The following is a 20383-nucleotide window of genomic DNA, read 5'->3' on the forward strand; positions in this document are numbered from 1 at the left end:
GGGCAGGAGGCCATGGGATGCATGGGCAGTATGGAGCAGCACACATGGGCAGAATGCCAAAGGATGCGTGGGGAAGATACTGCAGAACCCATGGGCAAGATGCTGCAGGATGCATGGGCAGGAGGCCATGGGATGCATGGGCAGTATGGAGCAGCACACATTGGGCAGAATGCCAAAAGGATGCATGGGTGGTATACTTCAGAACTCATGGGCAAGATGCTGAAGGACGCATAGGCAGGAGGCCATGGGATGCATGGGTAGGATGCTGCAGGACACATGGGCAGGTCGCCATGGGATGCATAGGTAGGATACTGCAGGACCCATGAGCAAGATGCTGCAGGACGCATGGACAGGAGGCTGTGGTATGCATGGGTAGGATACTGTAGAACCCATGGGCAAAATGCTGCAGGACGCAGAGACAGGAGCCCATGGGATGCATGGGCAGTATGGAGCAGCACACATGGGCAGAATGCCAAAGGATGCATGTGTCGGATACTGCAGAACCCATGGGCAAGATGCTGCAGGATGCATGGGCAGGCTGCCATGGGATGCATGGGCAGGATGCTGCAGGACGCATGGGCAAGAGGCCATGGGATGCATGGGTAGGATACTGCAGAACCCATGGGCATGATGCTGCAGGACACATGGGCAGGAGGCCATGGGATTCATGGGTAGGATGCTGCAGGATGCATGGGCAGGAGGCCATGACATGCATGGGTAGGATACTACAGAACCCATTGGCAAGATGCTGCAGAATGCATGGGCAGGAGGCCATGGGATGCATGTGCAATATGGAGCAGCATGCATAGGCAGAATGCCAAAGAATGCATGTGTAGGATACTGCAGAACCCATGGGCAAGCTGCAGGATGCATGGGCAGGAGGCCATGGGATGCATGGGCAGGATGCTGCTGCACGCATTGGCAGGAGGCCATGGCATGCTTGGGAAGGATACTGCAAAACCTATGGGCAAGATGCTGCAGGACGCATGGCAGGAGGCCATCGGATGCATGGGCAGTATGGAGCAGCACACATGGGCAGAATGCCAAAGGATGCATGGGTAGGATACTGCAGAAACCATGGGCAAGATGCTGCAGGACGCATAGGCAGGAGGCCATGGGATGTATGGGCAGGATGCTGCAGGACACATGGGAAGGAGGAGGCCATGGGATGCATGGGCAGGATTCTGCAGGACACATGGGCAGGAGACTATGGGATGCATGGACCGGATGCTGCAGCATGCATTTGTAGGATGTCACAGAAGTATGGGCAGGATGCATGGGCAGGATGCTACAGGATGCATGGACAGGAGGCCATGGGATGCATTGGCAGTATGGAGCAGCATGCATTGGGCAGAATGCCAAAGGACGCATGGGTAGGATACTGTAGAACCTATGGGCAAGATGCTGCAGGACGCATGGCCAGGAGGCCATGGGATGCATGGGCAGGATGCTGCAGGACGCATGGGCAGGAGGCCATGGGATGCATGTGTAGGATACTGCAGAACCCTTGTCTAGATGCTGCAGGACACATGGGCAGGAGACCATGGGATGCATGGGCTGGATGCTGCCCGGTAGGGCCCATGTTAGGGAGGCAATAGCACTATGACAACATAAACTTTATATTTGCTTAAGCGAACACCGATTGCGTTTGCTCTGAATTATCTTACCTTGCCGGGAGCTCGATCCTTCTTCCTCACTCGTGGTCAGCAAATGCTGGCCGCGGTCCGTGGTGTTGCTATGTCAACGCTTGGTACCAGCATGGCCGCATGCAGCAACTCGTCCATGCTGATAATACCTGATCATTTCAGTCAGATATTACTGTTAATTAGGGATACTGTGTGAATTGCAATTTGTCCCGGTGAGCACACACACCATCACATTGTTGTTATAGAAAGCAATTAAGATCAAACTCCTCATTGAGTCCTCTTGGGGACAATGCTTCTGAACGGTCTATCCAGTATGCTTCTTTCTGTTGCCTTCTTTTTTTCATATCAATATTGGAGCCTTGTGCTTCAATAGTTTCAAGAACTTGGAACTTAACCTGTGAGATATTGTGTTTCTTTTCATTGAAGTGTCGTGCGACAGCTGAGTTCACATTGTGGTTACGTATACATGACTTGTGCTCATTCATACGAGATTTTTAATTTACATCCTGTCTCTCCTACATAGTACAGTCCACATGGACACCGTATGCAGTAAACACAATTTTCTGTGTTACAAGTGGCATAACATCTGATTGTAATCTTCTCTCCTGTATATGGATGTGGAACTAGTCTGCATGTGATGATATTGTTGCAGTTGCTGCAGCTTAGACAAGGAAAAGTTCCTGTTTTCTTTGGTTTGCTCAATATTGATATGAAAGGAGGAGGATACTGCAGCCTGCATGAGCAGGATGCTGCGGTACATATGGGCAGGATGCTGTGGTAAACATGGGCAAGATGCTGCAGCATGCATGGGTAGATGTCACGGAAGTATGGGCAGGATGCTGCAGCATGCATGAGCATGATGCCACAGGATGCGTGGACAGTATACTGCAAGACGCAAGGCGCAGGATGCTGCAGTATGTATGATAGGCAGGATGCTGCATCATGCTTGGGCAGGACTTGCACCTTCCTCTTAGGGGTAGTCGCAGAAGACTTCTGACTTGCTGTGCTATGCTGATAGAAGTGGTCACACAGTAATTCTGACTTGTGCCATGCTGTCGAGGATGGTAACAGAGTACTTCAGAATTGTGCCATGCTTTCAGGGGTGTTCACAGAGTATTTCTGACATGTGCCATGCTATAAGGGGTGGTCATATAGTACTTCTGACTTGTGCCCTGCTTCTATGGTGGTCACAGGATTCTTCTGACTTGTGGCATACTGTTAGAGATTGTCACAAATTGCTTCTGACTTGCGTTTTACTCTTAGGAGGTGGTCACAGAGTACTTCTGGCTTGTGCCATGCTGTAAGGGATGGTCATAAAGTGCTTCTGACTTACCAATTGCTCTTAGGGGTGGTCAGAGAGTACTTCTGACTTGTGTAATGCTGTCAAGGGCGGCCACATAGTACTCCGGACTTTTGCAATGCTGTTAGGGGTGGTCACAGAGTAATTCTGACGTGTACATTGGTGCTATGAATGGTCAGGGAGTATTTATGACTTTTAACATGTGGTTAGGGTTGGATACAGACTATTTCTGACTTGTGCCGTGCTGTTAGGGATGGTCACAGAGTATTAGGGACTTGTGCCATGCTGTCTGGAATGGCTACATAGTACTTCAGTCTTGCGCTTTGCTCTTAGGAGTAGTCAAAGAATACTTCTGACTTTCGCCATGGTGTTTGGGGTGGTCACAGAGTACTTCTGACTTTCGCCATGGTGTTAGGGGTGGTCACAGAGTACTTTTGACTTTCACCATGGTGTTAGTGGTGGTGACAGAGTACTTTTGACTTTCGCCATGGTGTTTGGGTTAGTCACAGAGTGCTTCTGATTGGAGCTATGCTGTTAGGAGTGATCAGGGTTAGGGGTGGGAAACGTGTATTTGGATCAAGGCAGGATTATGCTACTGATGCTCTTGGATCTGTTGGTGGCATTCCACTTAGTGGACCATGAGACCCCAGTTGAAAAATTAAGGCATTCTGCATACTTTTAATCCTCAGCTGCAAACTGCATAAAGTCTTTTCTGTCGGACAGATTCGCCAGGGGACTCAGTGGCACTGCAGCAGCAGATGTGCTTCAACTTCCTCAAGGGTCATGCCTCTCTCCCACCCTGTACAACATACCCACAATTCCCTTGAGTTGCTGCATGAGAAAGCTATATTCTACACCAACTATGCGGATGACACGCAATGCCTCATCCCAATTTCACGTGATTTTGGAAGGGACACTGTGGTTGTCAATGAGGTATATGCCCTCATCAGCACAGGATGGTGATGAACAGAATGGCACATAATGACGCTAAAACAGAACATATGCCGGCGGGTACATCTAATAGACTGGCAAAACTCAGCCCTGAATACAGGATTTTTTCCTGTAGATTCAAAAGATAGTCAAGACACTTGGTATGGTTTTTGACTCGGAGCTCACTATACTGTCTCTGTGGCTACTTATCATCTGAAACTGCTGACACAGCTGTGTCCTTTTTTGACAAAAACGAGCTGTACGTTGGTGGCTAGAGCCATCATTGGGGCCAAGTTAGACTATTGTACTAGTCTTCTTGGAATCAGCGAGGGAGAAATTGGGAAGCTCCAGGAGGTCCAAAACAAAAGAGTGAGAATAACTGAAGGGCTCGGAAGAAGGGAGCATGTTTCCGATGCTAGAAGAGGATTACATTGGCTACCCATCGCAGCTCGCATTTCTTTCCAAGCACCGACAATAGCACATAAGTGCCTATTCGGTAGCAGTGCAAGCTATCTGTCCAGCAGCATTTCCTGGCTACATTGCGCATCACGCTCCACTCCAAAAATGCTCACCTATTAACAGTGCAACATGCTTAACTGATAGTTGTGAATCAATGCGCTTTTTTTTAGCACCTTGCCTAAACTATGGAACTTTCTGCCCCCCCCCCTGATTTAAGGGGTTGCAGCTCCCTAAATAGTTTCAAATGGATTCTGAAGACATACCTCTTTGCTTAAAGAACTTCTTACACACTTTTTTGTGCTGATCTCCTTACCGGTGCCCAGTATCCCTTACCGTCCTACTCGGAATGAGGGCCATAGTGTATTTCTGGGAAAAAATTTGATACTTTCCAATCAAGCCGGGTCACCTTAATTAAAATTTGCTGCCATCTGGGGATGACAATATTTCACGGATGTTACACATATTGGGCTGCAATGTAAATGATCAGCCTTTTCGGCATGCACAGAGCGAAACAATTTGCCAAGGAACGCTTCTAAATCAAACCTTTTACTTTTTGGGTGGGGGAAAGCAACGAACCCGAACTGCATCAGGTGTGGGAGTGAGGAGGGGACCTTCTTTCACATCCTGTGGTCCTGTCCCCAGATCTGTACTTTCTGGGAAGCCTGCTGTCGGGAACTGACTCGGATACTCTCCAAAACTATAGACATGGACCCGAAGGTCCTAATCATGGGAGCACCGGGGGAGCACGAACTGAACAAATGGGAAGAATTGCTATTTCATACAGCACCAGCCCTAATCAAGCGCAATATTGCACAGAAGTGGGGAGCCCCGGACTCTCCGACTCTGGAGCAATGGGCATTGGACATGGACACATGTGCTATGATTGAGAGGAGGATCTATACTGCAAGAGGCTGTCCTAATAAGGCCTCCAAAATATGGGCGGCATGGGAGGAGGGAGGGTCCTGAGGTATACGGACTCCGGGGACATAACCCTGAACACTTATAAGGTGAATCGTGACCGTACTCCATGAAGATGGTGATGCAAGACAATTATTATTGTAAGGTGGGCCAGGCCGGCCAAGTGGATGTAATTGCCTCGTCTTTTTCTTGTTCTTCCCTTTTTGGTTTTGGTTGTTTTGTTTATGTTGTGATTAAATGATAATAAAAAATGTTTTATCCAAAAAAAATAAAGATATAAAAACGCCAGCATAAAATTTTCCGGTGGTCCATTAGTGATCCAGTAATGGACAGAGAGAAAGACTAAACTTATTTAGGCTTCCATTATTCTAAGACTATTGAAAAGGGTCAATCCAAACTGAGAACATGATTAAAGACTAAAATATTCCCGGCACAGACGAAAAATAACAAAATAAAATACTGCCAACGTTCTAATGTTCCTCTAATTAAATTCCACAGAATGAAAATTGCACTGGCTTTTTCATAAAGGATTAACTAAGGTGTTGTAACAACTAGGATATTCCCAACATGTTTGAGGGTTTAATCTGGAAAAAAAATTGCTTTCTTTGGTCACATTTGGTGCCTAATTGTATAATAAGATACGAATCGGGTTTACCGTCTTTATCAACCCATGTTAGATGGGGGTAGCTCATTTTGTATTTAAAAATGCTGGATCCTCCACCAAATCCATTACTACACTGCATAATGTGTAAAAGATCTAGACGACTTGAATCAGGCCCTTATTTGTTCTGTCTTAATCGTCATATATTAATAAATACATTTAATTTACGTATTTTCCAATGGGCATTTATATACGTTGTTATGTTGAAAATCCACTCCGAACCATTCTGGTATGACAATGCTGGGACTATTCTAAAGGGCTACTTATACTGTACTGACGGCCCATTTCCCATTCCGGCGTTAGATTCAGAAAAGGCCACTGATTCCCTAGAATGGCTATATCTATGGTCAGTACTATGAATAAGGGACTTTGGGCATGTATTTTTGGGTTCGATGTGACTACTATATTTGAGACCCACCCTTAGGGTGTGGGTAAATAGGTACTTTTATAGTGAGGGGTTAGCTCCTGCCTCATGGCTAACTCCTGCCCCTATTGTTACTGCCATTGCCCAGAAAACCCTAGCAGAATTGAAATGGAAGGATGTGCTGATCCAGGGTTTTCAGTGGTAGTTGGGGTGAGTGGAAAGATGAGGGGCCAGGCCCCAGTCATTATCTATATGGGACATGCCACTGCCAGTCATCAGCAGGACCAGCCCGCTCCTGCCAGCCACCATCCAGCCCTACCGCCAGGATCAACAGGTCCAGACAGCTTCTGTCAGGCACCACCATCTCACCCAGAGCCAGTGCCCCAAGAACAGACCTAAGGGTACTATGAAAGAGTGACTGAATGAAGCAGTCACCACATTGAAACATAGTGTCCTATGATTTAGATATGTTGTAAGTCAATGTATATATGTATGTAGGGGAGGAAGGATAGCTCAGGGGCAACGTGTTTGTCTTGGAAGCAAGACAACACGGCGCAGCACGGTTTCAAATCCCAATCCCATGCATTGAAACCACTCGCTGTGGTATTAAGAACGTTATAAATGAACAATAACATAAATAAATAAATTATGTAGTTATATGTACATATTTAATTATTGGTATTTAGGGCAATTGCTAAGTAGAGTATCAGGTATGAGTTTGTTGGGTTGCTTGTGCCTAGCTTTTGAATAAAAGTAGACTGGTCTACACGTAAGGTTTCAATTGCATCATGTTATTGGTTCTAAGCCAAGAGATTGTTGCAATTTATTGCACTTTATAAGTCGTTTCAAAATGTCATGTTTAGCAAATGGTTACAAGTGTTCAGTGTTGCAAAGGTGCAGGTGGTTTACAAAGTAACACAGGTGTCCAGTGTCACAAATGCAAAGGTTTACGAAGTGACAACATACTCCATTTGGAGGCACGTGTGATTGTTTCACCCTTTCTCCGGCTTTCTCAAGGCACAATTGCAATATTGGTGTGAGTGTTACACTTAATCGAGTGCGTTTCAATTAGTACAAGGTTCAAGTAGTAACACTCAAACCAATATTGTAATTGTGCCGTGAGAAAGCCCAGTAACCAGTAACCATTTGTGAAACATGACATTTTGTAACGCCTTATAAAGTGTGATCAATTGCAATGTTCTCTTGGTTTAGAACCAATAAAATGATGCAATTGAAATCTTATGTGAATATCAGTCTACTTATATTTGTATTCAAAAGCTAAGCGCAATCAACCCAACGAACTCATACCTGATACTTTACTTACTGACTGACTAGTGGATGTCAGTCATTGCTGGGTTCTGCTGCTAGGCTAGGCCATCGGGCCAGACTGATACCCCAAAAATAAAGAGGAGGTGCTCTGTCTATTTATTCACTATCCTTTCACGCCTAATGGCTAAGAAGGAGGAAATATAGCGTTGGGGTAAGTAATAGGGGTTATGTTAAGTAGATGGAAAAGTTAAGTAGGGGTACAACATTATGTAGCGATGGCCATTAGTTCAAATAGGCATTAAACTACTGCATATGAACAAGGCGACCATGTTGAAAAGCCTCCAGTCCCCTGCATTCTGTTCCCCTTTGGATCCTTCACTCCACCTAGACCCTTGATCTTCTCTCGCGGCTCGCCTTCTTTTGCCACCCTGGCCTGGCTTTCTGCCAGTATGCCACATCATCTCCCCTCTTGCCTTTTTCCTCTTCCGAGACTTCCCATGGATCACCCAGATCTCTCGTGCCCTCTCAGACTCTTGCCCTATCCCCTGGGTCTCCAGCCTGGCGGCTGCTGGGCCATCCTGGCACGTCTCTGGTGTTCGCACTCGCCCTGTCCCTTCCTCTGGGCTCATGGTTCTGGGCATTGCGCACTCTGGGCCCTCTGCGTCCTCTCCATGGTGGGGTTCCTGGTTCCTAAGGGTTGTCTGGCCCTTCACCTTTTGATGGTTATGGGGGAAGGGCTAGGAATGCCGTGTGGTGTTCTTGACCACCCCAGGGATCCCCATGACCCAAATACCTGTGTGGTACATCCCCTTGTTATGTTACATTATGGCATGTTATGCTATGCTAACAGGGATTTGCACTGTCCAACATCACCACTGTAGTAGTTTCCCATGCACTAGACTAGAGTAAGGTGATAGGGAGGGGGGTGACACAGCAGATGGGGTCTATTGGTAATATCCGGTGGGTGTCCTGGACATGGTTACTTTGCCTCAGCTCCTTAGACACGGTTGCCAGAATGGACATTTTCATTGCGTCAAGACAAACACTGCTCCGACTCCCTACCCCCTGCCACTGGCACTGAGGGGCGGAGGGCGGGGGGGCAAGCTCATCATGCTCAATCGTGTGGTTCATGTGCTCTGATGGCCCCCCAGTCGAGGATTTGCTTGTCCCACCTCCCCCTTATTCATACTCCGGATGTCTGGGGGGTCAGCGGGGGGGGGGGGCTAATGCTGCTCTTGATGTGGGGACCACCTGTGCGCTGTGGCGCGGCACCTTTTCCTCGGCTGTAGCATTGGGGGGCATCAACACCCTACCAAGGGTTGCAGAATGTCAAGAGTGAAAATGTGTTGCATTGGTTTGCAACATGAGGCGTTGCCAGGGAACGATGTGTTTTTGCCATAGGTATGAATTCGCTGCACTCCTCTGCCAGCCCCTCCTGGGCACCAGAAGGCCTCTCCCTGCTTAATGACGCAATGATATAATAATGTAATGTGGCTGTAGTGTCTAATACGGTGCCCTGCGAAATCTATGCAATGATGTAATAGTGTGCTGAGTGTGCTGTGTATAAATAGTGCTAAGATGATGCAAGAGGCACGCCTCTCCGCACCATAGTCACGTGGGAGGGGCAGATAGACCGCACTGCCCAGGGCTCACCAGCTCCAGCCCAACACTTGAGCCTCGCCACACCTCTGCACGCAAGCTACTCTCCTCTCGTGCGTCTAAAGCACGGGTGTGCACAGGGTGCTTAGGGGTGACCCGGGAGACTTCCTGTCGCATGCATCTCATATGTGCAGGAGTGTATATTTAAAGGGGTGGGAGGGGCACGGTCAAAGGTGGAAAGGCGATGAGTAATCTAGAGGGCGCAGTGGTGATATTCTCTCCCCCAAAACACTTTCACCGATGGAAGTTCCGAACCCACTGGCTTTGCCAGTGCTTGCTTAGACGTGCCTACCCTGCATGTCTTAGTCGTCCGTGTCTCCCTGAATTTGCTGCGCACTTCTTTTATTTCTTCATTCAGTTATTTTATGTTTTAAGTCTACACGTTTTCATTTCGGTTTCCTGGCTTTGCACTCTTATTCTACAGTGGTTTTGTTTGAAGGCTTTAAGTGATAAAACGATGTGTTTTTTTTTTTACTTTATAATTGCTGCTTTTTTTGGCGAAGTCCCCATGTACCCATTGGGGTTGGGTGTTGCACTGTACTAAGGGGCTGATTCATGGAATTATTTGCGCCGAAAAACGGGGATTTGTGCGCCATTCTGTCCGCAAATCCCCATTTGTTAAACAGGGATTTGCGGGCAGAATGGCGCACAAATCCCCGTTTTTCGGCGCAAATAATTCCATGAATCAGAATATGTGTTATCAAAAAAGTAGTATGTCCATAACATGATCTTGCTCTTTTTAAATATATTTCTACATGCCCTGGGCGGATAGCTCATGGGTTAAGCGCTCATCTTTCACACGGAGCAAGTGCGCTCTGCAAGTTCAAATACTGGCAGCGCTGACTCGGCCCTTTATGCGATCCTTCTGAGGTCGATAAGTTGGGTGCCATTAAACTGGGTAATAACACCAGCGCTTGGAAGCGAGAGGAATCTGACAGGAAGCGCTGTTAAAAAATATGATCGTATCATATCATCCCAAGTGGTGCCACCATGTAACACCGTAAATGAAATGGTTTCCTGTATCCTACCTCATCCATGCATCTGTTAAGATCCTTCTGTGCCATTCTTGGAATGTGAACCCGAGGCCCGCGTGAAAATCTCTTCGGGGAACACTTAATTCGCGGAGCTGTTTCGCCGTCTCTAGGCCAGTCTCCCTTGCCGGAAGGGCCATGGCCCAAGGTCCACCGCCCAGGTTTGAGATGCACGAGTCGAGCAAACGTGTTGCACTGCACATTGCAATGTTGTTTGCACGCACCCGCAGAGAACGTTAAGAATCCTAAAGACATCTGTGACTCTTATTCCTCAACAAGGCCCCGGGGAGGAATTCATTAATAGCTATACGCGTGAGCGACCACCAGAGGGTGCTATTCCCCCGCATTTCTTTCTCTCTGTATCTGTCCCTCTGCCTCCCTCCCTCCATTCCCCATCTCACTCCCTAGCTATAAGCCTCCGGGATCAGTCTGCCAGTCGCTGCCCTGCCGCTCTCTCTCCTCAGCATGCTGCCAGCACCCAGGGTCCGGCTGCCTTCGCCCGTGCCCTGTTCCCGAGGCTGTCGTGACAATATGAGCCAAACCTGCTGAGCCTTCCCCGCCAGACTCCCGCCTGCAGAACCTCGCCCCCTCGTCTTTCCCTCGCGTTTTTTTGTGGCTTAGCTTGCTGCTGCTGAGGCGCTCGTCGGCGGCTGGTAGACTCCCCCCGTACCCTTCTGCGCGGGGGCACCGGGCGTAGAGGGCACCCACCTGCGAGGAGGAACCATGAGCGCCCTGCAGGGGTACCAGCCCTCCTGGTGGGTCTACGTCTTGCATCAGGTCCCTCGCGCCAATTTCCAGTTCGAAGTGGTGGACAGCAACTTCGCCCCCCTGGAGTGGAACTACCAGCAGGTAGGTGCGGGGCTCGACCCTCAATTCCTTAACTCCCCCCGGCCTCCTCTCTCAGCCCGTCCCTTTCACGGAGTAACTGGATTTCCGGGTATAATCACTCGTTTCATATAGTGCTTGCTGCCCCATTCACGAAGCTTCGTGCCGCTGTGCATAAGACCTGTTTCAATGGTAACCGCTTTGTATGGCCCCCCCAAAAGGGGAACGCCTGGATTGCACCCTATGAGACCGTACCTGTGGCAGCAGTCCCATGAACCCACTGAGTTATCTATTCAATTTGCGGTGTAGACGCCAGAATAACCCGGGTGCGTCAATGTGGTAAGTGAGTGCATATGTGTTATGGAAGGTTTCTGCAGGTCGGCCGTGGCCTTTTGAGTTCTTAGGGGCCCGGATGGGTCCCGCCAATACTTCCGAGTCTCTGGAGTGGATGTTGTGATTGCGAGCGTGACGGAAATAGTTGTTGTTGGCAATTCTGCGGTCTCTGCGTTTTCGGTGTCGATTGTTGTCGTGGCTGAGATGTGACATGTCCTTCCAGCGGGAGCCGCGTGGACGGAAACTGTTACTGAAGCCTGTCTGGGGCGTCCCTGGCACCGATGACACCGGGCGTGCTATGGACCGTAGTGCTGGCACCAGAGCGAGCAGGCAGGCTGATCCCGTCTCCCCTTACCTGCAGCAATATTCCCCCAGTCGCAATATAATTGTTTAGCCTAAAAAGTGGGGTTACTAAGTTACTAGTGGTCAGGGGCCTTGAGCCCCCTGATTTAGAACGGGTAAAGCGCTCAAGCTGAAGGGTTGTTTGGAAAAGATGCCATGCCCCCGTCAGACCCTCGGCTGGCACGGAGGCTCGGACTGGCATATAAGGCAATGCCCGAACCCAAAACGCAAAATGCTGGTGTGGGCCACTTCTTTGGGGCAATGCGGCCCAGTTTGATGAGTTACTTCCCTAAGCGGTTAGTAGTTTTGACCAGTGCTGCTGGATCCATATTCTTTAAAATGCACAATTTGCATCATATGTGTCCCAAAACTCCCCCTTGAGTACCATTCATGCAGTCTGTCACAAAAGGGGTGATTTGCCATTTTGCAACTGTGGGGCCACTTTTTAATTGGTGTCCGAGACAATTGTATGCCCCGGGCACTAAAGCTTGCTGTGGAGAATTCCCCTTTGTAATGTTGCCATTGGGAATCTGGGGGGCAGTGGGGAGAAGGCATGAAATGTGGCCCGGAGTCGGGCCCCCAGCCCGGCATCTGGGGGTGTGCTGCCTCCTGGGGGCACACGCAGAGGCCTGGGGTCGATGAGGTGACTGCAGCGCCTTGGCCGTGACTGGCTTTACCCCAGCCCCACCAACCTATAAGGGGGGCACCGACCTTTCAGCAAGCCGCCCGACTGCCGTGTAAGTCTGCCTACTCTGGTAGCACCGTGGCTCCGCTCTCCATGGTACCGGTCCTGGCTGCCAGCCGAGGCAGACACTTGTCTTCCGGTCCGGAAGTGGGCCGTCTCTCGGGCCTACAGCCCAGTACCCGCGCCCCCTGCAGCCCCGCCATCGATGCTTAACGCCCCACACACAACGACGCCGCTTTCTCTGCGCGCCCTGCACCAGGGGTGCGCTGGCCTGTGGGGGAACTCTGGAGATTTCCCGGTGGGCCTCTGCACCCTGGGCCGCTGTTGTGTGGTATTTCCACATTTTCTCATAGGAAAAGCATTGGGCTTGCTGAAAATGTGTCATATGGGGCCACTTCGAAAATAATTTCCCGGGCCTCTTTTAGTCCCCAATAATTATTTCCCGGGCCTCTTTTGGTCCCCAGTAATTATTCCAGGGCCTCTTTTAGTTCCCAGTCCACCCCTGCACGCTGCACGCTGCCTTTGCCTCAGAGGAATTAACTCGTATCTGCAACACCTCTAAGGCTCAAATAGCAGACTGGGTGAGTTGGTAGGTTCCCCTCTGACTTGCACTTGGGTGTATGGGGGTGACTGTTGAAAGTGGACACAGCATGCAATGTTCCCCCCGTTGTACGGGGCCCGTGTACTGGGGCATGTCTCAGCAGAGTGGCACACCACCCAGGTCGTTAGAGGGGTGCTTTTTGAAAGGGGGCCCCCCAGCGGAGGAATTCTTTGGTTTGGCAGCAAGGAGCAAAGCCCCCAACCATGTGTAAGCCGAGGAACCGGACTGTGTGATCCCGGGCCGGTGGCTTCATTTCCGGGTGCCTCGGGATTCGTCCGTGATCACAGTGGGCGGTCTATGAAAGACCCTCTGACGGGTTAGTCTCTTTGTCCTTAAAGGGTCCAGAGGTGGTGTGGTTTCTGTGGTTTCTGGATGAACTGTCCACTCACGTGAGAATGCCCTACAGTGGACGGCGTGTGAAGAGTCATTTAAGGGAACAGTCAAGCGTCTGTTGGTCGCTGTGTGTCACTCCCACAAGCGTCGATTGTGTAGGACCCGTGGCAGATGACGAGTCCTACCACCACAGCGCAAAAATACTCACAATGACCTCCGCCGTGGGTACTTAGAAGATATGATAGTTTATTTATAACATGGTTAAACTAGAAATGCATGCGATAAATTAAAAACCTTTAGATATCAATCTTTTGCTGTGAAAGAACTACATAAAACTGAACAATATCTTATTATAACATGGTTAATACCCAGAGGTTTCTCAGCGCGGACCCGCGGATCCACCCCTGTGGTGCTCCGTGTCGTCTTAGGCGAGCACGTTGTCGCTGCGCCATCCTCCCGGTTAGAAGGAGAAGATGGTCGTTAAACAGGTGCGAGGACTGGCGCTCTGGCGGTGGAGTGGTGGGAGGGTGCGGGGGCGGTGACAGGAACTGGCAGGACGAGGGGGCTTCGTGGTGCCCCTTATGTTGTGCTAGAAAGGTACTAGAGTCATGGAAGTCGTCGGTGTGGAATGTGTAGAGTCAGACGCCCGTGAGACGTCCGTCTGGGGGCTACGTCCAGGAACGGCTCCGCGTGCACAGGTGGGACCATGGGAGCCTGGGCAGGGCCTTGCTTCTGATATTGGACTTGGAGAGACTCGTGTACCTGCTGCGCCACGGCCGGTTGCAGCCAGGGCAGGCGAAACCCGAAGATGCCCAGACCTGACCCCTTGGCCTCCGCGCGCCCCGCCCCCTCGCGGCTGCAGACCGTGAGAAACCCCGAGAGGCAGGAGGAGGTTAATTGCATTCAGTCTGCGAGGAGGTGCTGCGGGTGGGGGCTTCGGGACACTTCAGTCTTTTTCCAGCCTGGGAATATCCGAGGATCCCACAGTGTCCAGAGAAAGGAGGGGCGGGGGGAGCTGCACCTGAAAAGGCCTGTCTGGGGGTCCAAGCTGGTGCCTCTGCCAGATCACAGCCTGCCGCATTTAATGTGGGCATGAGTGGCAGTTAAATATATGGGCGCATTAAAGGTGCATAAAGAAAATGGCTGGTTGAATGGGGCTATTTATAGCATGCTTTATTAATGCAGGGATCACACACGGTCACACCATGTGAGGTGTGAGAAGCGCCCCCATTCTTTTTCTTTGCAATGTGGAGCCCTTGCGTCTCACCCCCTCACTTTTGAATTCTCGCAGGGAGCCAGCACTGTTGTGTTATCCCTTTTTGGGGAATGTTTACATTACCTGTGAATGCCATCTGTTTGACTTGTGATGCCTCCTTTCCTTATTAGTCTTTCTATGATGTGCATATGTTGTGTTTTACCTCATTGTGTACTGTTTCCTTTGCCTTGCCCATTATTGTACAGCCACTCAAGCAAGGGCCACGCTTTCATATTATATAGTGGTGGCGTGGTAACTCGGTGATTGCGCCACAGTCCTCTGATTTTGGTGGCAGGACGCAACGCCCTCCAGTCTAGGTAGGGTGACCAGATTTTCTAAACAAAAAACCGGGACGGCCAGCAACATAAAAGAGGGACTACCCCATCGCAGTCCACCAATTACTGCCCCTCCCCCAACATGCCCCCACAACCACCCCCCAACCATATTTCCAGCACTTCTCCTTTCTATAAACTGTATATAATCTCATTTGTGCAGCTTTGTCTGTGAATGGGGGCATGTTAATACAAAACGAAGGTTAGCTCTAATTGATATTACATGGCTTGCTGGACTATGATTTCTAAGCCAGTCTCCGTGGCACAGTCAGTAAGTGTTGTGACTTGTACCTGAGAGGTTGGGGGTTCGAGCCAAACCTCCAACTTCAAAATTCTGAAAGTGTTGTGAACAATGATTATGGTTTTATTTACCAAAGCCCCCCAACATGCAAACCCCGAACGGGGTTTCCAAAATGAAAAAACTCCTGGGACCCCGGGACGGAGGGTGATTTCCCCAGACTGTCCTGGGAAAACCGGGACGTCTGGTCACCCTAAATCTAACCCACAGGCCTTTTCTTTCTCTACTCTGCAGAAAAGTGACCACGTTGTGACGGTGAGGGCCGAGGGGCCAGATGTAACTAACACACGTGCATAGCTCAGCTTCGAAGACCGAGGCATTTTCCAAACCTGAACCAAAAGCGAAATGTCTGCCAAATGCTGCAGTATTTTCCAAACTTCAAGACATGTTTAACAAATTCAAAAGTGGAATGCCGATTGCCCTCGACCCCGCCACTGTATCCCCCTTTCACGCCTGCTCAGGGGAGTCTTTCAAGGGCTGACCTGGTGAAGACGCCCTATTAAAATGAAAAGCGCTCCAGGACGAGAGCGGGCCACTTTCCCTTTCACTAGAGCGCTGCTGCTACACCCGCAGTTGGAAGCACGCTGCTTGTGTGGCAGCGGCGCCAGCGCAACCCCAAATGTGCCCCCTTGCCCTCCTGGCCGCCTTGACGGAGGAGGGGCACCCAATTTAGTTTCACCCAACTGCCAGGGCTAAGGCCAGCCTTGGCTGATACAATGCAGATTATTGAACCCTCTGTCAAGTCCACAAGTCCATTAACCTATAAGACACGTACAGTGCTGTATCCTTCAACATGAAAGACATGGAACAATTAACCTTTGACCCGCACATCTGAGGTAGGGTTCTCACAATGATCACGGTGCAACCTGCACACAATGGCATTCTGCAAGAGGCCTCGTCGCCAGACACACTCTGAGCCGCCCAAAAGGGGCACAAGGGCATATGTTCAGGCAGGAGCTTCAGCCTTCTGCCGCGTTGCCGGGCTGCTGGTTGGAAAGGCAGCTTCGAGCATGTCTAGTGATGGGCAAATAGATTGTCCTGTTGTTAGACATTGCATCGGAAAACTGTACATTTACTGGATGAAAGTTGAAAATGTCTACATGTATGAGAACTATGAGACTGTGGGAGCTTAAGGGTCAAGTGGAAGGGGAGGTGTGCGTGGTGCTCTGACCTTGGCCTTGTCAACAGGTCGTCAGGAATGGATACAAGTTAATGTGTGATCTTCTTAGGTCAGCTGGCATGCCTGCAGGGCATTTTACCAGGGCTATTGGGGCAGATTTTAGACCGAAAAACCTCTCTTGGTATGGATGTTGACTGAGATCTACAATAAACCTACAACCATCCACCAGTCCACTTTGACAGGCCATCAGAAGAGGTATTCTCCTGGATCTTGCGTTCTCAAGCAGACAATGGGAGATCAGGACTTCCTGGGGGTGCATGGTCAGAGTGCTGGGGAGCTCTTCACAGATGAAGCTGACCAGGGCTCTACTGCCACAAGAACAGAGGGAGGATCCTGACGCACCCATTTGGATGTAGCGTCATCAGAAGGGAACATTTCCTTAGGTTAAATATTCACATTTCATTTAACTTGTCTTTCACATTTGAAGAAAGTGCACAGGACAAACAAACATTTGTCAATAGAATATAATTTCCTGTGCCATTACTGGCTTATTATAAAATGTGTGCACCTTTTAGATCGACGATTCACTGACAAAACCTGTCCTGTATATCAGGATGTCAAGATGATACATTGAATGCTCCCCAACTGGCGATTTGTGTGGTCTTATGGTTAAGGCTCGTCTTACAGTCACACAACTGGGCTTCGAATCCCAGACATGTAGGGTGACCAGACCGCCCTGTTTTGCCAGGTCTGTCCTGGAAATTGGAGCTCTGTCCCCCTTTGTCAAGATCATGTTTCTATTGAAAACTGCAGTGCTCCCGGTTTTTTGTAGTAGGTCTTCATATCTGGCAGGCACAGCTTGCACAGAAGAAATGATGCATTTTACAACTTAAGATAGTGTTAGTTTGTGATAAATTAATTATAAAATGTGTAACATTTAAACCCCCTTCTCCTCCAACTGCTACTGAAGTGTAGTGCCTTGACAGCCACTTTCAAGAGTTAGTCCTACTTCTATGTTAGTTGCCCAGTCCCGTTTTTTTTTACTTTTTAAATCTGGTCACCCTACAGACACGGCGCTGTCCACTTCAAGTGGAAGCTGCAAAGTGTTTCGTGTCTGCCCTCCCAAAAAAGTAGTCAGACGCCGTCCACCCGTGCGGCCCCCGACTTCTGCCAGGAAACTGACCAAACTCGTTACTCCGCATCCTGCAAAAATGGTTGCGCTGCTATTGACTTACCAATCCCAAAAGTTCCAAGATGCAGTTAGCGCGCTACAAAAATAAACATAAACAATAAACAATGTCCACGTAACTTCTTGACTATGGCCACAAACAATGCGTCAGTGCAAGCCCACAATTAAAGCAGGTGCTGCAAGGACTTGAATGTCCATGTCATCAGCCATTGATGCTTTTTGCAGAGGGTGTGGTCGTGCAAACAAGTAAATCACATGCAGTGTTTTCATAAATAGTTATTTTCAGTCAGAGGTGAACATTCAAGCACTAGAGAGTGTCAGTAACCTTTGGACTACAACTCCCATCAATCCTAGCCTGCATAGGCAATGGTGAGGGGTCATGGGATTCATTGTCCAAAACATCTGGAGAGTTTCAGGTTGCACTGCAGTACTCATTCAGCTAGCCCACGCCATTTTGGAAGTTTGCAGTGTTCTCCTGCAGCCGATATCTTAAATAATTACAGTAGCAGGTCATTAAAAACTTCCCAAACTAGCCATAGACTACCTGGTATCGAGGCTGAGACTGGTTTCATAATAGAAGACAAGCTTTTTGAAAATGCGGCCCGGCCCACAGATCCCTAGTTCAATGCAGGTGTTGCAATTACATTCAGCCAGTCAAAAGCAAGCTCTGTTACACTGTCACTCCTGCAGATCCTTACAGAAGAACCCACCCACAGGTGGGGAGGACGGGGTACCATACTATGGAGGCCAAAGACCATAGTCATTTGGTGTGGACATTTGAAGAAGGTGCCAAGGGAAATATTTTGGCAATATCTGGAGATAGGTAACACACAAAAGTTAGAAAGGTTTTTTGAAAAGAGGAGAAGGTTGGAAGTGAGAGGGGGAGAAGGTGGAAGGAGGCATTAGGAAGGTGAGTGGAAACATCATGCAATAGTAGAAGGGTGTCACAGAAGGAGAGTGGCAACATCAGGAGATGGTAGGCAGTTATTAAGTAAGGAGAGAGGCAACATGAGGAGATGGTAGAAGGTTATTAAGAGAGGAGAATGGCAACATCATGAGATAGAAGAAGGATGTCACAGAAGGAGAGTGGCAACATCAGGAGATGGTAGGCGGTTATTAAGTAAGGAGAGAGGCAACATGAGGAGATTGTAGAAGGTTATTAAGAGAGGAGAGTGGCAACATCATGAGATAGTAGAAGGATGTCACAGAAGGAGAGTGGCAACATCAGGAGATGGTAGACGGTTATTGAGAAAGGAGAGTGGCAACATCATGAGCTAGTAGAAGATTATTATGGAAGGAGAGTGGCAACATCATGAGATATTAGAAGATTATTATGGAAGGAGAGTGGCAACATCAGGAGATAGTAGAAAATTATTATGGAAGGAGAGTGGCAACATCATGAAATAGTAGAAGGATTTCGCAGAAGGAGAGTGGCAACATCAGGAGATGGTAGGCGGTTATTAAGTAAGGAGAGAGGCAACATGAGGAGATGGTAGAAGGTTATTAAGAGAGGAGAGTGGCAACATCATGAGATAGTAGAAGGATGTCACAGAACGAGAGTGGCATCATCAGGAGATGGTAGACGGTTATTAAGAAAGGAGAGCGGCAACATCATGAGATATTAGAAGATTATTAAGGCAGGAGAGTGGCAACATCAGGAGATGTAAGAAAGGGATTCAGGATGGGATGTGCAATGCCATAAAGAGGCGGCGCTAGTGACTAAGTGGGGGATCAATAGGACACAGTTGGGGTGGGTTGCAAGATGTTGGTGAGAGACCCCTGGGATGAGGATCAGAGAGATCTTGAGGGAATAAAAAGACTGGGCCAGACCATAATTAGAATGGGAAAGACGGAGTGGGCAAAGGTGACCCCAAGGCAGGAAGTAGGGGCATAGCCCAACTCTGATATAATGGAGGCCAATGTGCATAGAGGTAGGAACACATAGTGTGGCGACAAAGAGGAGCAGGATGAGAGTCTCAACAGTAAGGTGGGGTGGAGGGTGGTAGGGAGGACCATGAGTAATGGGGGGCACAGACCCAGCATCTTTGTGGAAGCAGGTAAATGGCAGATCATCACGGGGGGGACACCATTAAGCCCAGGAAAGAGAGTTGCCGAGACGAAGGATGCTGAGGAGATCATCATGCGGTATGGGGCATCCTTAAGCCCAGTATTGAAATCCACAGAGCCGAAGGTCATCATGGCGTGCAGGGAACCCTCAATCCCGGAAGGGGACATTGAGTGGAGGCTGTGCTTTTGCCTTTAGTTGCTGGCAGAAACCGAGCGACGCCTGCCGGGGTAGCGGGGATTGTATTGAGGCCGGGGATGCCTTTATACCCTTGAATTGTATCTGAAAGGGAACTCCTGTGTGTTACTAAAATATATCTGATACCCATAATATTGTATTACTAAGGCTGGACAGCTGCATGGTTCTACATCATCCTTGGAAGGGTAAAAAGCTAAGTCACCTCAGACACAGAATACGAACTTGAAAAGTGCAAACTGCTCTCAGATCAGCGACCAGTGGGTCGCTGATCTGAGAGCAGGTTGCACTTTCCAAGTTGATCTGAAAGCAGTTTGCACTTTTCAAGTTCGTATTCTGTGTCTGAGCGGACTTAGCTTTTTACCCCTCTCAGGGTGATTAATGGAGTACCATTCAAAATGGGGTGATAACAACAACTGTTATCACAGTGATTCGAAGCGGGGTGAGATTGGCATGAAGCGCTATATAAGAACACAATATTAGGATGAGTATTATTTATTTATTTTGAACCTCTTTATTGTCCCCACTTGCCTATATATGAGTGGCAGAGTCATCACACACACGCATTCCTAA

The 20383-nt window shown here is 49.0% G+C and overlaps 1 protein-coding gene across 1 annotated transcript in view; it reads left to right on the forward strand.

Annotated features, from left to right (window-relative positions):
• Positions 1 to 10823: 10823 nt before the first annotated feature.
• TTYH1 (tweety family member 1) overlaps positions 10824 to 20383 on the forward strand; it is a 461219-nt gene continuing 451659 nt past the window's right edge. The window contains 1 exon segment of the mRNA XM_069636812.1: positions 10824 to 11086. Within this exon segment, the coding sequence (XP_069492913.1) occupies positions 10961 to 11086 (126 nt within the window). The 5' untranslated portion in view covers positions 10824 to 10960.

The sequence above is a fragment of the Ambystoma mexicanum genome, chromosome 1q (genome assembly GCF_040938575.1).
Source record: "Ambystoma mexicanum isolate Mex_15411 chromosome 1q, UKY_AmexF1_1, whole genome shotgun sequence".
In the NCBI taxonomy this organism is placed as follows: domain Eukaryota; kingdom Metazoa; phylum Chordata; class Amphibia; order Caudata; family Ambystomatidae; genus Ambystoma; species Ambystoma mexicanum.